The sequence below is a fragment of the Carcharodon carcharias genome, chromosome 19 (genome assembly GCF_017639515.1).
Source record: "Carcharodon carcharias isolate sCarCar2 chromosome 19, sCarCar2.pri, whole genome shotgun sequence".
Taxonomy (NCBI): domain Eukaryota; kingdom Metazoa; phylum Chordata; class Chondrichthyes; order Lamniformes; family Lamnidae; genus Carcharodon; species Carcharodon carcharias.
The window spans coordinates 12,599,070-12,614,068 of NC_054485.1; the positions used below are offsets into that span (position 1 = coordinate 12,599,070).

The 14,999-nt window shown below is 40.1% G+C and overlaps 2 protein-coding genes across 2 annotated transcripts in view; one reads left to right on the forward strand and one right to left on the reverse strand.

The window, feature by feature from the left end:
• Positions 1-1,000: 1,000 nt before the first annotated feature.
• On the reverse strand, positions 1,001-14,232 carry rpa2 (replication protein A2). Its single transcript, XM_041213711.1, has 9 exons — positions 14,112-14,232; positions 12,482-12,600; positions 11,401-11,502; positions 11,121-11,234; positions 7,317-7,391; positions 6,422-6,532; positions 3,724-3,840; positions 1,655-1,749; positions 1,001-1,573 (listed from the first exon to the last, which is right to left on the reverse strand). Exons 1-9 carry the CDS (start codon positions 14,125-14,127, stop codon positions 1,489-1,491), a joined length of 834 nt encoding a protein of 277 aa, XP_041069645.1. The 5' UTR covers positions 14,128-14,232; the 3' UTR covers positions 1,001-1,488.
• Positions 14,233-14,345: 113 nt separating this feature from the next.
• LOC121291750 (acid sphingomyelinase-like phosphodiesterase 3b) overlaps positions 14,346-14,999 on the forward strand; it is a 44,730-nt gene continuing 44,076 nt past the window's right edge. The window contains exon 1 of the mRNA XM_041213267.1: positions 14,346-14,616. Within this exon, the coding sequence (XP_041069201.1) occupies positions 14,613-14,616 (4 nt within the window). The 5' untranslated portion in view covers positions 14,346-14,612. The remainder of the gene's footprint in view (positions 14,617-14,999) is intronic.

Consider the following 14,999-nt stretch of genomic DNA (forward strand, 5'->3'; position numbering starts at 1 on the left):
AACACAGTTAAATTCCAACCAAAATATGCCACCACTTGATTCTCAGGCTTACGCTGTGGTGCAAAGAGAAGCAAACTGTAACCTCCGACTAGCGTCAAAAAGTGCTGGCCCGCAGAAATTAGAAGAAATACCTACTTACCTGGTATTGAAAATTACATTGCCATTTCCGTTCACCATAGCCTGCATCGAGAGACTCCTCCCAGGCCCCAGTGTATTCAAGGCGGCCACGCCCCCTTTTTTTTACAGCACTAAACTTACCTGCTTTACGGCAGCTAAAGAGCCAGGAAGATTAACAGGCCAGGGGAAGGTAAGTGTCTAAGTTAAGTGCATAGGATTTGGGGGTGTCCAGGGGGCAGGCAGTTGGAAGCACGGATGGGGGAGGGGTGAGAGTCAGAGTTCCAGGGGTGTGGGCCTGGGTCTTTACAATAGTTACTCAGAAGTTAGAAAATGTTTTAATTCTTCTAACTTTTTCTAGGTAACCATTGGTATAACCCCAGTGGAACCATCCAAAATTTGTGATTTAAAAATTGTATTTTCAGATGGTTCCCAGCATAGCGCAATTGCCCAGAGGTCTGGGCATTTGCTGTGCAAACCCTTAACTGAGAACTTCCCAGAGGGATTCCCCAGTGCATCTTTGGGGTACGCCCCAAATCCAACAGTGGGGACCGGCTCTTTCAGGACATTTACCAATTATCTTCATTTAGATATGCAAAACCTGAAACTTGCTTGTCTCTAATTTTCTGGGCAGCATATACTATATACAAATGAGTGGCAGATACTAACTTTTTATGCATCACCGATGTACCTTTTACCCATTCCAGCTTGGTGGATGATAAGAGAAATACCCAGATTCAGAAAACTATTGTCGCTCATCATTATAGATTTGGTAAACAGGGGCACACGCAAAGCTTAACAAATGTATCACATTAATACAAAATGACCACTTAAAATCAGCACACTATATTTTGTGCTGTCTTTGATTGACTTGATACAGTTTCAATTAAATCCAAAAAAAACTTTATTACATTGGACATTAAGACAATTTACAAATGCTTATTTTTCTGTGCTAACAATGGCCCAATTTTAACCAAAACCTCAATTTTATATCTAAACATTAGCAACAGTATAGCCCTCCAATAAGATGAGAGTCACTGTAACAAGCCTCCTTGCTGCAATATTGTAGAAGTAGGTTATGGTTAAGGTCAAAAACAATTTTCAGTTTATTTTCTACAGTGATAAAAGTGCAGGATTACAAAACGAGAAAATTGAGTTGTTTATAATCAAACAACATGGAAATCCAAGTACAACGAGCCACATCATTTCACCCCTTTAAAATTGGATTTTATTTACATCTTACTGAAGGGTGACACTATTCTCTTGTTACCCATGAGATGAACAGCTAACCATGAGATAGACTCTGCAGGTTTTAGAATAGTTCAGAATTTTAGCTTCATATCTTCTCACTTAAAAAGTAGCTCCATTCCTTACTTATTCAGCATCTGTTGACCTGAAATGATCCTCATCCACCGTTGAATAGATGTGTCCTTCATTGCTCAGAAATTCTACTGCTTGCCTATATGGAAATAAAACTGTAACCATGAGACTTTGAATATTTAACTTGACACTTAGTATATTTGCACAAAATAGCACTAACTTGATGGCAACGATGGTCATATTCTTCAGCGTTCTCCTCATGTAGTCAATGCTCATGCCTTCCTGTTCTCGACAATTTCGAATCAAGTTTAGTACCTGAAAAGAAAATTATGTTAGCTACCACAAATAAAGTCAGTAAGTTCAATTTTTAGTTTATTTTTAAAAACTTGTTTCTACATTTTAGATAATTTCTTAACAAGGGATAATGGGGCTAGAAAATGAAATGTTTCCACATTGTGCACAATATCAAACACACAAATACAATATAGGCTTGATGCAGTACAAAAGCCTTTATATTGCATCTTCAACACTGTGCATTAATCGTTAAGTTAGGAAAGGTGATTAAAAGGTTTGAGGCTTCTGAAAGTAGCAAGGAAGAGGAGCTTAAGGGAAGTTCCAGAATATAGGAACAAACTGAAGGTCAGAGGAGGTAAAGTACCCACGATAGTGACTATCTTCAGCTGCTCCAATAAAGAATTCCACAGATTAACTACCTTTTGAGAGAAGAAATTCCTGCTCAACTCGGTTTTAAATGGGCAGCCCCTTACTCTGAGATTATGCCCTCTGGTCCTAGACTCTCCCACAAGGGGAAACAACCTCTCAGGAGGCTTGACAGGGTAGATGCTAAGAACCTTATATGTTTCAATAAGGTCACTTCTCATTCTTCCAAACTCCAATGAGTACAGGCCCAACTGACTCAACCTCTCCTCAAAAGAAAATCGGTCCATCCCCATGATCAACCTCGCGAACCTTCTCTGGATTGCTTCCAATGCCAGTATATCTTTCCTTAGATAAGGGAACCAAAACTGTTCACAGTATTCTAGGCGTGGTCTAACTAGAGCCTTGTATAGTTTTGTGGTTGACTCTTAACTGCTCTTTGAAATGGTGTGACAAGCCATTCAACTCAAGACCATTTAAGGATGGGCTTTGCCAGCAACACTCGCATTCCATGAAATAAAAAACTTGTGCCCACTAAGAACTGGGTTGACATTATCCATAGATATTAGAATGAGCATATTTAATCTGTTATAAAAATCCTGTTTGCACTAAATTCAAACACAAGTTACGTGGATTAATATGTCCCTTGCTTCAATCCGCTTAAGATATCGTTGCCGTATATTTTAAACAGAAATCTGCTGAGCTAAAATCAAAATATTGAATTACATCCCACTAAATAGCAAAGTAGTGGACTACAACGGGTGTGTTGTGTTCAAGCTCTCGCAATTGGGCGTGTAAGCGCACATGAAGCCTCAAGGAACTACATGTAAAGCTTAAAATCAAATAATTTTCATTAATGTGCATTGTTACATTGCTAATGCTAACAGGGTTTATCTACCAGTGCAGCATTAATGTTAAAACAGCCCTTTCCAAACAAATGGCTTACAAAATTCAAGTTTTTTTTTATTCGTTCATGGGATGTGGGAACGCTGGCCCAGCCAGCGATGCAAGAGTTAACCACATTGCTGTAGGTCTGGAGTCACATGTAGGCCAAACCAGGTAAAGACAGCAGATTTCCTTCCCTAAAGGACATTAGTGAACCAGATGGGTTTTTAACCACAATCAGCAACGGTTTCATGGTCATCAGGCTTTTAACTCCAGATTTTTGATGGATTCAAATTTCACCATCTGCTGTGGGATTCAAATCCGGGTCCCCAGAGGATGGCCCTGGGTCTTTAGAATACTAGTCCAGTGACAATACCACTATGCCACAACCTCCCCCTAAAGTAGTACAAATCAGCAACCTAATCATAAATGGGTCAGAGTTTCCTAGGTATACCTGGGATACCTTCGATGTACACATTTCACAGAATTGCAGCATGTTGACAGCACAGGAGGCCATCTGGCCCATGGTGTCTGTGCAGTATCCATAAAGGGGGTAAAAAAAAACCAGGTTAACGTTTTGGGTACAGCCACCCACATTAAGCTAACTTTCCAATCTATTTTAATCATTACATTTCTTTTTAACGGTGTGCTTAGAGGTAGATAAACTGCACTGCTTTCCTCTTAACCCTATTGCTAATAAAAGTCGGTCCAGACAATAGCACATAATTCTTTCCTCGTTTGTTTTACCTGACTTTGTTGACTTGTTAGTCCATTCATTAATGCATCATTACCACCAGCATACATTCCCATTGCACTTTCATTTCGTGTTGGGGTATGCAAAGCTAGAGATCCTCCAGGTGCAGGCTGAGAGAAATAAATTATAAAAATGAAACCTCAGAGCAATGTTTCATGGGATTAACGGTTTTTCTTACGTGAACACATAAAAGTCTTAATTTTGGCTTAGTCTAAAATTCAATGAAATTCAATAGTGCTGCTGAGTAATTTTCACATCAGAAATCCAGAGCAAGCAACTTTATGATCAATTAGCTTTTTTTAATGTTCACTCCCTATTCCTTCCAATGATTTTCACCTGAAGGTGCTGAATCTTCCACTTACGCCAGCAGCCCTCTGCTGTTGCCAAGCCTCAAGGTTAATTAACTTTGGGTCACATCAGCCAAGCCCAATAGTGATTTCATCCAATTATAGATGTGTGCTGAATAGGGATTAGGGGTGGAACCCCTTTCTAGCCAACAAAACAATCTTGCTTCCCTACCCAAATCATAAGCCATTTTAAGGGACATAAATGGGATCATTAGTCTCTTCTCACTCACCCTTTTCCCAAGTGAAGCACATTCTACATGAACTGAAAAAACATTCAACTGATGCATATTTCACCAAAAGCAACCCTTAGGTCAAATCAGCTATCTAGCTGACTACAAAAGTAAAATCTTGCAGATACTGGAAATTTGATATAAAAACGCTCAGGGATGCTGCACTATTGGAGGTGCCAGCCTGACATTAAACCAAAGCCCAGTTTGCCCACTCAGGTGGTTGTAAAAGATCCAATGGCAATATTTCTAAGGACAACAGGAGAGTTATCCTCAGTGTCCTGGCCATTATTTATCCCTCAATCAACATCAGAAAAACAGATTACTTGGTCACTAACTGTTGTTTTTGGGAGCTGTATGCAAATTGGCTGCCACATTTCCTACCATGGTCATCACACTTCAAAAGTACTTCATTAGATGTAAAGCTCTTTGGGTGTCCTGTGGTTGAGAAAGGCAGTACATAAATACAAGTCTTTTTTCTCCGTCCCAGGACCTCAAAGGGTTCCCTTTGGCCTCAACTTCCACCCCACCAGTCTACACATTTTATGAATCATCTTACACAATTGCTGCCACCTCCAGCATGATAACATCAAACATATCTTCCCCTTCTGGCCATCTGAAGCGGCAGTTCCTCAGTGGCATTTTACTCCACTTCTCAATTACCCCCAGCACTCTCCCCTTCCCATGGAAGCACAGGATATGAAATATCTGCCCTTATACCTCCTCCCTTCTCACCAATCCAGGGCTCCAAACACTTCTTCAGGTAAAAGAGCAAGTTATTTGTCCTTCTTTCAATCTAGTACATGGCATTCACTGTAGATGCCATCTCCCTTATACTGGGGAGGTCAATCACAGATTGGGTAACCGCTTTGCAGAACCACTTCACTCAGTCCATATGTATATCCCTAAGCTTCCAGTCACCTGTAATTTTAATTCTTGCCCCAACTCCCACTCTGACCTCTAACATTGTCCTAATGAGGCTCAATGTAAGCTCAAGAAACAGCACCTCTGATTATGACCTCTGTCCCCATTTTTTGGGGGACAGTTGCTGTTAATGATTCTGCTTTACTCTTTCACCCTCCTCTCTAGACTCATCCTTTGTTTCTTTACTTGTCCCATTACCATAACCTTTTACCATGCATCATCACCCCTTTTGACATTTAGCCTCACCTACCTTCCGTGACATCAAGCTTTCATTGTGTCCCCACTTCCCCTGCTCTGCACCTACTTTATATCTAATATAATTAACTTTTTCCAGTAATGAAATTTCATTGACCTGAAACACTGGACAGAAAATTATGCTTGCCATGCAGGTGGCGCCCGAGTGTAAAATGACGCGCGATGATGTCAGGTGAGCGTCCCGGCGTCATCGCGTAGTCCCACGATATTTCATTCAGTGGGCGCGCACCAGAGTCAGCTGCACGCCCGTCGACAATTAAAAGGCCTATTAAGACCATTAAAAAGTTAACTGATTTCAAATTTAGGCTGCCCGTCCAACCTAACGGTTGGCGGGTAGGCGAAAAGACCAAGTCACCTTTACATGTTCTAGGAAATCCCAGCCACATGCGGGATGAGGTTTCCACAAGCAAATAAAAATGTTACACTAGAATCAAAAACATGTCCCTGCTCATGTGACAGAGTCACATGAGGGGACACATTTTATGACATTTTTATTTAATTCATTAGTTTTTTTTTTAAAACAGCGCTTCATCTCCTCAAGGCAGCTCAATGCCTCGGAGATTTAAGCACTCTTTTGCGTGCATGCGCGAAGTTCGCGCTAGGCCTGCTTGCCCTCCTCCCCCGCCCACACAGGTAGCGCTCCTTTTTGCGTTCCATGCTGGGCGGGCCTTAATTGGCCTGCCAGGCCAGCGTGAAATCACAGTGTGGAACCAATCGCAGGTGGCAGCCAGCTTCCTGACCCCACCAAAGGCAAAATCCTGCCCATTAAGTCTGTTTCTCCCTCCACAACTGCTACCTGATCTGTTAAGTATTTGCAGCATTTTTCGTTTTCATTTCTAGCTGACTATTGAGAAATTATGCTGCATCGTATAATAGAACAATGATAGCATCAAACAAGATTATGAAGATTAGCTAAATCCTATCAGTTTTGTACTCACCTGTGGCTTGTTCAGCAACAAGTGAGCCTGCACCACCTCCAACATGTGTGATGTCAACTCATTCATGTCTTCCAAAGCCATGATTTTAAAAGCTACCAAGCTCTTCTTGTTCTACCAAGTTCAAGGAACAGTTAAGTTCAAGATCAGAAGGACTTTGGATTAACATTCATATTCAACAGTCTCACGAATTGCAAATGAATTCAGTATCTAAAAAGAATTATAATATAAAAAACTAAAGCATTACAATGACACTTTGATTTTATTCCATCTTAATAGAAGATTGTCAGGATTTGTTTAGTCTAAACTTCAACAGAAACTACCATTAATCATGAATATCTGAATGCTCTAGTAATCTTATTCTTTGAATTACACACATTAATTTTGTTCCCTCACTACTGAAGATGGTAATTCAGCCAATCTAGTTTTCCTTAACAAAGATACTGTCAATACCAAATGATTTTTATTCAGAAATAGGAGACAACCAGGAATATTCAACTTAACCACAATTCTACAACTGACTAGATAGCTCCTGATGCCAAGATATACATATAGCAATCAAGAACCTTAATCAAATGATTTGGTATCATTGCCATTTTTACAATAAAGTGTACTAAATTATTAACCAGATGGAAGTACCTCAGACAATATACTTTTCCTAAGTTATTTACATAGGTTTCATATTTTAATGGAACATAATTCCTTTTAATTATTGCATTAAAAATATTGGGAAACAATGTGCATTATTTCTAAAGCCACATGTCCCACAATACTAAATTAACCAAGTACAATAAGCAAACATAACAGGACAAATTAAAGATTCACAAAATATCAATGTACTGTATAAATAAATCACATCAAAGATGAGCCATATCAAAGACTTAGAAGTCTGTATTACCTGGAATGATCGGAGATGGCCAGCTACCTTTACATAGCTGCCGGGGGGAACCACAATATTCTCACTTCCAGCTTCCTGCATTAAACAAAGGTCAACATTTGGTACAACATTTAGAAGCAGAGTAACTTTAACTTTAGTCAAGAAGAAAGAAATGTGAACCTGAAAGGAACAAAAGCAAAAACAGGTGTATGCAGTTAAAATTGCACTCCTCACTGTCAAACTTTCTTTGGAGGGAGGAAAAAGTGATACCACAGCAATGTCAATATGTAAGAGTGACACATAAGACCAAAAGACGTAGGAGCAGAAGTAGGCCATTTGGCCCATTGAGTCTGCTCCAGCATTCAATGAGATCATGGCTGATCTGACAATCCTCAATTCCACTTTCCTGCCTTCACCCCATAACTCTAGATTCCCTTACTGATCAAAAATCTGTCTATCTCAGCCTTCAAAATACTTAATGACCCAGCTTCTCCAGCCCTCTGCAGTAAAGAATTCCATAGATTGGCTACCCTGAGAGAAGAAATTCCTCTTCCTCTGTTTTAAATAGGCATCCCCTTACTCTGAGATTATGCCCTCTGATCCTCGACTCTCCCACAAGGGGAAACAACCTCTCAGCATCGACCCTGTCAAGCCCCCTAAGAATCTCATTTGTTTCAAAAGGTCCCCTCTCATTCTTCTAAACTCCAATGAGTACAGGCACAACCTACTCAACCTCTCCTCAAAACAAAAATCTCTCCGTCCCCAGGATCAACCTAGTGAACTTTCTCTGGACTGCCTCCAATGCCAGTGTATCTTTCCTTAGATAAGGGAACCAAAACTGTTCACAGTACTCTAGGTGTGGTCTATCTAGTGCCTTGTATAGTTTTAGCAAGACTTCCCTATTTTTATACTCCATTCCCTTTGAAATAAAGGCCAACGTTCCATTTCCCTTCCTTATTACCTGCTGAACTTGTATGCTAGCTTTTTGGTATTCATGCACAAGGACACCCAAATCCCTATTGTGCTGCAGCCTTCAGCAGTCTTTCTCTACTTAAATAATATTCAGCTCCTTTATTCTTCCTGCCAAAGTGCATAACCTCACATTTTCCCACATATTCCATCTGCCACTTTTTTGCCCACTCACTTAACCTGACATATGCTCAAAATTGAGTTGCTGATAAATACTTAATTGGGTTATGCGGGACAAAGTTAGAAATTCTCATGAGCTAATCAAGAGCAGTCAGAACAGACTTAAAAGGCAGTGTGAGTTTGGCAAATCTTTATCCTATTTCTTCAAAGAAGTTTAAAAGAAAATACAGTGAAAACTCTCCACTGGTTGGAATCATATCTAGCACAAAGAAAGATGGCTGTGGCTGTTAGAGGTCAATCATCTGAGTTCTAGGGCATCACTGCAGGAGCTCCTCAGGGTAGTGTCCTAGACCCAACCACCTTCAGCTGCTTCACCAATGACCTTTCTACCATTACAAGATCAGAAATGGGCATGTTCGCTGATGATTGCACGATCCAATTAATACACACCCACAGACTAAGCCTCTATTTTAAAGAAAAATATTTTCCAAAATATTATATAGATTCATGACACCATATAGAAATGGTGGCACAAGAGCTGGTCAGAGGCTAGGAATCTTGCAGCGAGTAACTCAGCTCCTGACTCCCCAAAGCCTGTCCACCATTTACAAGGCAGGAGTGTGATGGAATACTCTCCACTTGCCTGGATGAGTGCAGCTCCAACAACACTGAAGAAGCTCGACATCATCCAGAACAAAGCAGCCTGCTTGATTGGCAGCCATTCCACATTCACTCCCTCCACCACTGATGAACAGTGGCAGCAGTGTACACCATCTACAACATGCACTGCAGAACCTCACCAAGGGTCCTTAGACAGCACCTTCCAAACCCACAAGCGCCACCATCTAGAAGGACAAGGCAGCAGACACATGGGAACACCACCACCTGCAAGTTCCCCTCCAAGTCACACACCATCGTAATTTGGAAATATCTCACCGTTCTTTCACTGTAGCTGGGTCAAGATCCTTGAACTCCCTCCCTAAAAGCACTGTGGGTGTATGGACACCACAGGGACTGCAGCAGTTTGAGGGAAGCTCATGACCACATTCTCAAGCGCAATTAGTGTTGGGCAATAAATGCTGGCCTAGCCAGCAATGCCCACATCCCATAAATAAATAAAAAGAACATTTGATAACATTCCAGTGGCTTGGGATGTTTTATAATCTTAAAGACTCAACATAAATGCAAGTTGTTGGTGGTATTCCATAGGGGTCTATGTTCTTTATTGCTCAGTCACTTAGTTTGAATTCCATTTTTGGTGGCATGATCCTGCACATTGAATATATGAATTACTGGGTAATCTAAGTATTGTTAAATATAAAAACAAAACTGAATTAACAAAAGTAGACTATAATAAGTGATCTCGAATTGAACGAATGCTACTGAAATCCACCCATGACACTGAACTTTGGGGAGGGAAGCTAAGGGAGAGCAACTTGAGGATATAAAGTGTTAGCAAGGTGGGCAGAAAGATAGCAGGAAAAAGTAGAGCAATATACTTTGGAAATAAAAGTAAAAAGATAAAGACTTTAAAAAAATTAAAATAGACTTTCACGAGCAATATAAGTAGGCATGGTCATAAAAGGCCAAACAGAGTACGTGAGTTTATTTGTAGATGTTTAGAATATAAAAGCAAAGCGATAATGACCATTTGTGTGTAAATCAATATGAAAAGTGCAGCACATATTAACTATCATAACTGGGGAAAGAGATGACAGTTCTGAAGTTTTTTTTTAAATATTTGTTCACGGGATGTGTGCATTGCTGGTCAGGTCAGCATTTATGGTCCATCCCAAATTGCCCTCGAGGAGGTTAAGTCATTGAAATATAACATATTTTCTTCACTAGAGCTGCAAAGGGTAATACATGGCCTTAGAAATCCTTAAGATTAGGAGTTAAGGTAAATAGCAATAATGTTTGTCGAACAGCAAGATAATAAAATAATCAAATTTATGATAATTAATAGAGACTTAAAAGGGTAGTTTAGAAGATATTTACAGGCAGTGATTATAATGTAGAGTTCTCTGTTGTAAATTACTGAAGCAAAGCCTGCTAATTATTTTAAAATGGAATTAGATAGTTATGACACAAGTGAAAATAGTCAACCTATTTCTGTGCTGTAACATTCCACAATGCAAAAAGAATTCCATGACTATAAAGCTACATCGCATTAGGTTTGTAAGTTAAAATGAAAGCAATGCCCCTTTAACTCACCAAAAAGAGAAAATGCACCTCTGACCAGAATGACAATTACCACATGGTGACAGTTTGTAAACTACAATTAACATAGAAACCTCAGTTTCAGACTAATGTGCATTGAGACACCTGACAGGTTTGAAATAACTGAGAACCATCATCTTACCACAAGCAGCCAGTTATACCATTAATAGGTCACTAAGTTATTCAACTAAGTTAAATGAGAGGAAGTTAGGTGATTGATGCAAATAGGGTACTTGCTTATTGTTGTTGCACCAAACCAAATTATTCCCAGTTACAAACAAAACAGATGCTCGCTCCAACTATAAGCTTGACCTACTCAACAAATGAGCAGACTTGGACATATAAATTCCTTTAATATTCTGTACTTGCCCAGAATTAGATAATTATGCAGTGATCTGAAAAACAGCAGTGCACAGTTCACTGGAGTATTATATTGAAAGAACTGAAAGAGAACACTACACACTCAATGGAATTAATACATACCTTAAGGTCAAATATAGACGTTAATTTACTTACATCAGTATCCACCCACTGTCTCACATCCATTGGAGGTGCAGTCATATCATCCAACTTGTACAGAATATTTGTTGGGGCTTTCTCTGCATCTTTGATCACGCCAACCACAGTTACCTGGGGGGGGGGGGGCAGAGAAAATGGAGACTTACTTTCAGGTAGAAAATTGAGATAATAAAGTTATGAAAAAGAGTGTGTTCACTGATAGATTATAAATCATTACAAAATCACATTACAGCTACTCAAACTAGAAATATTCAATAGTCCCAAATTCCTCACTCACCTGAGACAACTCCACTTCTCCAATTCTGAAAATTTCCTCTACTTGAGTAGCAGACATTAGCTGTGACACTGTACAAGGAACTATTTGCTGGGCCCTTGATCTCTGACAGAAGAATCAATAAAGTTAAGACTGCAAGATTACCATTAGGCAATCCCTTAATTACATGTTTATGGAAGAAAAGCAATTGGTGTAATCACTTAAAAGAATAATACAATTTACATATTATTTATCTAAGAACAAGGAAATTACCCTAATGTATGATAAGGTTCTTAAAATTACATTTTAAGCAATGATTTTATTCCATCCTCATAAGGGACAATTGTACAAAAACAGTCTTAGAAGGTTTAATACTTTTATTTAGGTCATTGCAGGACTTTGCAATAAATGGCATTGCTAAGTCAAAACAATAGCAACGACATCCTGGCCCAAGTTTCATTTTATTTACCCCAATCATGATTAGTCAGGATTTTGACTGTGGGGTTACATTACAAAATTACATACATTTCCAGGATATCATAACCTTTAGATTTTACAAACTAATCACCAAATAGTATAAGACAAAAATAAATATATTTGTAACAAATGGGTTTGCATAAATCAATTAGTATTTTAAAAGTTGCATCTATGATAGTACTCCTGGTAACACTGACTGATAAGTTTTAACAATGTTTTGCCAAAATCAATTTTAATTTTCAGAATGTAATAACGCACCACAATTATCTGCATAGTTTCATGATACAACTTTGTGAGTCAGCTCATGCTGTTCCTCATCTCTGTTGTCAAAATCAAGCAGAGTGTCAAAAAATTGGCACAGGCTTCATAAAATTCTTGCAAGATTTTATGATCAGGTAAAATGAACAACCTCAATAAAAAGGGAAGAAAAATAACTTACAAAACAAATTTTTAAAACAATGCAAACAGAAATATGACAGTATTTATCACAAGATTACTATTAATATTTAACTTAGACCAACACCAATTTCTATATTTTGGCAAAAAGTGTATGCATTTTTGACTCTCAATTTTATATTACATTCCATGATAAGAACTGTAGCAATAAATATTTTGGCTCTGTACTTACAGTTTTCCTGTCACTCTGGCTACCTCCAGCTGGTGAGCCAAATCCTCCAGGTGATTGCAAGTAACCCCCACCTCCTGCACCAGTATCACCAAAACTTCCATAGTTACCATCAAATGAACCTGGAAAATAGAGTTAGAGGTCAGTCACAGCATTGAAACATAATAAAACTACATTTACAACCTGTCAGCAGGTTATACTTATCCAGTTTTCATTTATTTCCACATAGGATTCTCTGTCCTGCACACTCAGATCACCCAAATGCAAACTTAATAATAATTGCCATCCTTAAACACAATATGTTATGGGGAGGTGGTGACATAAAGGTATTGTCACTGGACTGCTAATCCAGAGACCCAGGGTAATGCTCTGGGGTCCTGGGTTCAAATCCCACCACAGCAGATGGTGGAATCTGAATTCAATAAAAACCTGGAATTAAAAGTCTGATGATGACGACCATGAAAAAAAAACCCCATCTGGTTCACTACTGCCATTTAGGGAAGGAAAACTGCTGCCTTATCTGTGACTCCAGCAACGTGGGTCTTAAATGCTCTCTGAACACCAAAAAAATGACAGCAATGCCCACATCCCATGAGTATATAAATTATTATTTCAAATCCCTCCATGTTCTTCCATCCCTGTTTCTGTAATCTCCTCCAGCCCCCACCACCCTCCGAGATATCTGCACTCGACTAATTCCAGCTGCTTGAGCTTTCCTGATTTTAATTGCTCCACCGTTGGTGGCCGTGCCTTCAGTTTTTTTTTTAATATATACTCGTTCATGGGATGCCGGTGTCCCTGGCTAGGCCAGCATTTGTCAGCCGTCCTGACCAGGTCTGGCCTACAATGTTGACTCTTATTGCCCGTCAGCGGCAACAATGGACAGCAGAAAGGACATCAGTGAACCACGTGGGTTTGGACAGTCTCATGGTCATCATCAGACTTTTAGTTAATAATTTTATTGAATTCAAATTTCACCATCTGCCGTGATTTGAACCCAGGTCCCCTGAGCGTTATGCTGGGTCTCTGGAATTACTAATCCAGTGAAAAAATACCACTAATGCCATCACCTCAGCTGCTGAGACCTTAGGCTCTGGACCTTACCCCCCCCCCCCCCCCCCCATTCTGACAAGGACTGGGAAGTTAGTGAAACGTTAACAGGAGATGCTACATATTTACATTATAGTCGACAACCTCATTTCATAGTTTCGGCTACATAAAATAATCTTACAACCTGTAAAAAGAAATTGCAATTTTTTTTATTATAACCAAAGCCCAGGTGACATCTACTTTAACGGGTTCAATGTCGCAACTCTGGGGGACTCCAAAAATCCAGGCCTCAATCCACTCAGCCTTCTAACCTACTCCAAACCGTCCCCCGCATTCTCACTGCCTTTCGTCCCAACCCCTCACCACCCACCACCCACCGCCCGGCCCCCCGGGGGGGGGGCGGGGGGGGAAGGAGACGGCTAATCTGACCCGAATGAAGCCCTTCCCGGTGGCCGGTGATGCTGAATCCGAGGCCGTGACTTCCGCTGCCGTCCACACAGAAAGGTGGGTGGGTGGGAGACCAGCTGGCCGGACCCAAGCCTCCCTTCAGCCCCAGTCCCCGAACCCGGCGCCTCTCTCTCACCCGGATTATTCCACATTTTCCCCCCTCGGCGACCGTTTAACGGAAAGCCTCCTCGCGCCGGGCAAAGCGCGCCAACCAGCTCCAGTGAAGCATCCAGCCACTCACAGACCTCCGTGCTCAAAATCCCTCAGCCAATCGTTGACACGGATTCCAGAGGGTGCCGCGGATTTCGCCCCGCCCTCCCCCCCCCCCGGATGGCCATCCCAAGGTCGTTGATTGGTTGACAATAGTGAAGCTATATTGGCCGCTGCCATTTGTAGTCCTGGCAGAGCAGTTGCCCTCAAGTTTCTTTTCCATGAAGCGTAAAGAGTGTAAATGTATATTTTATGAACGGATTACACATATCGGAGTACATTCATATACATATTTTATGAATCCATCACACGAAACATATTAAAAATGAAAATGCTGGAAATATTAGTCACATCGATGCTGTCGCTTAAGCATTTTCTGTTTATATCTCAGATCTAGCATCTATTTTGTCTCTTGAGTGTGCAATACATGTGTGAGTATGAAATTTATAATGTAAATTTAGAAAGAAAGAAGAAATAGCTTACATTTATTTATATATATATATAAAACATCTTTAACGGCCTATGTTTACAGCCTTATATTATATATACTTTTTTTTAAAGTGTGGCAGCTCCCCAACCATAATTGAGATTATGATTGTTTTTTAATGACGTTGGTTGGGAGATAAATATTAGCCATGATTCTTCTTCTACATAGTGCATATATATGACCTTGGCTCCCATTAACCCATTCGATCACCCACATTCTTGCTGAAATACACAGTCCCCCATTCTCACAGCACATACAATTTAAAATCATCATCTTCACTGATCTATAAAATAACCCTTCTCCTTCAGTCCTCTACTTCCAATACTT

Coding starts and splice junctions, on each gene's coding strand:
- rpa2 (XM_041213711.1), bottom strand. Junction 11,503..12,481: donor GCCAGAGTGACAGGAAAACT/GTAAGTACAGAG, acceptor TTCTTCTGTCAG/AGATCAAGGGCCCAGCAAAT. Junction 6,533..7,316: donor GCCATCTCCGATCATTCCAG/GTAATACAGACT, acceptor TGAACTTGGTAG/AACAAGAAGAGCTTGGTAGC.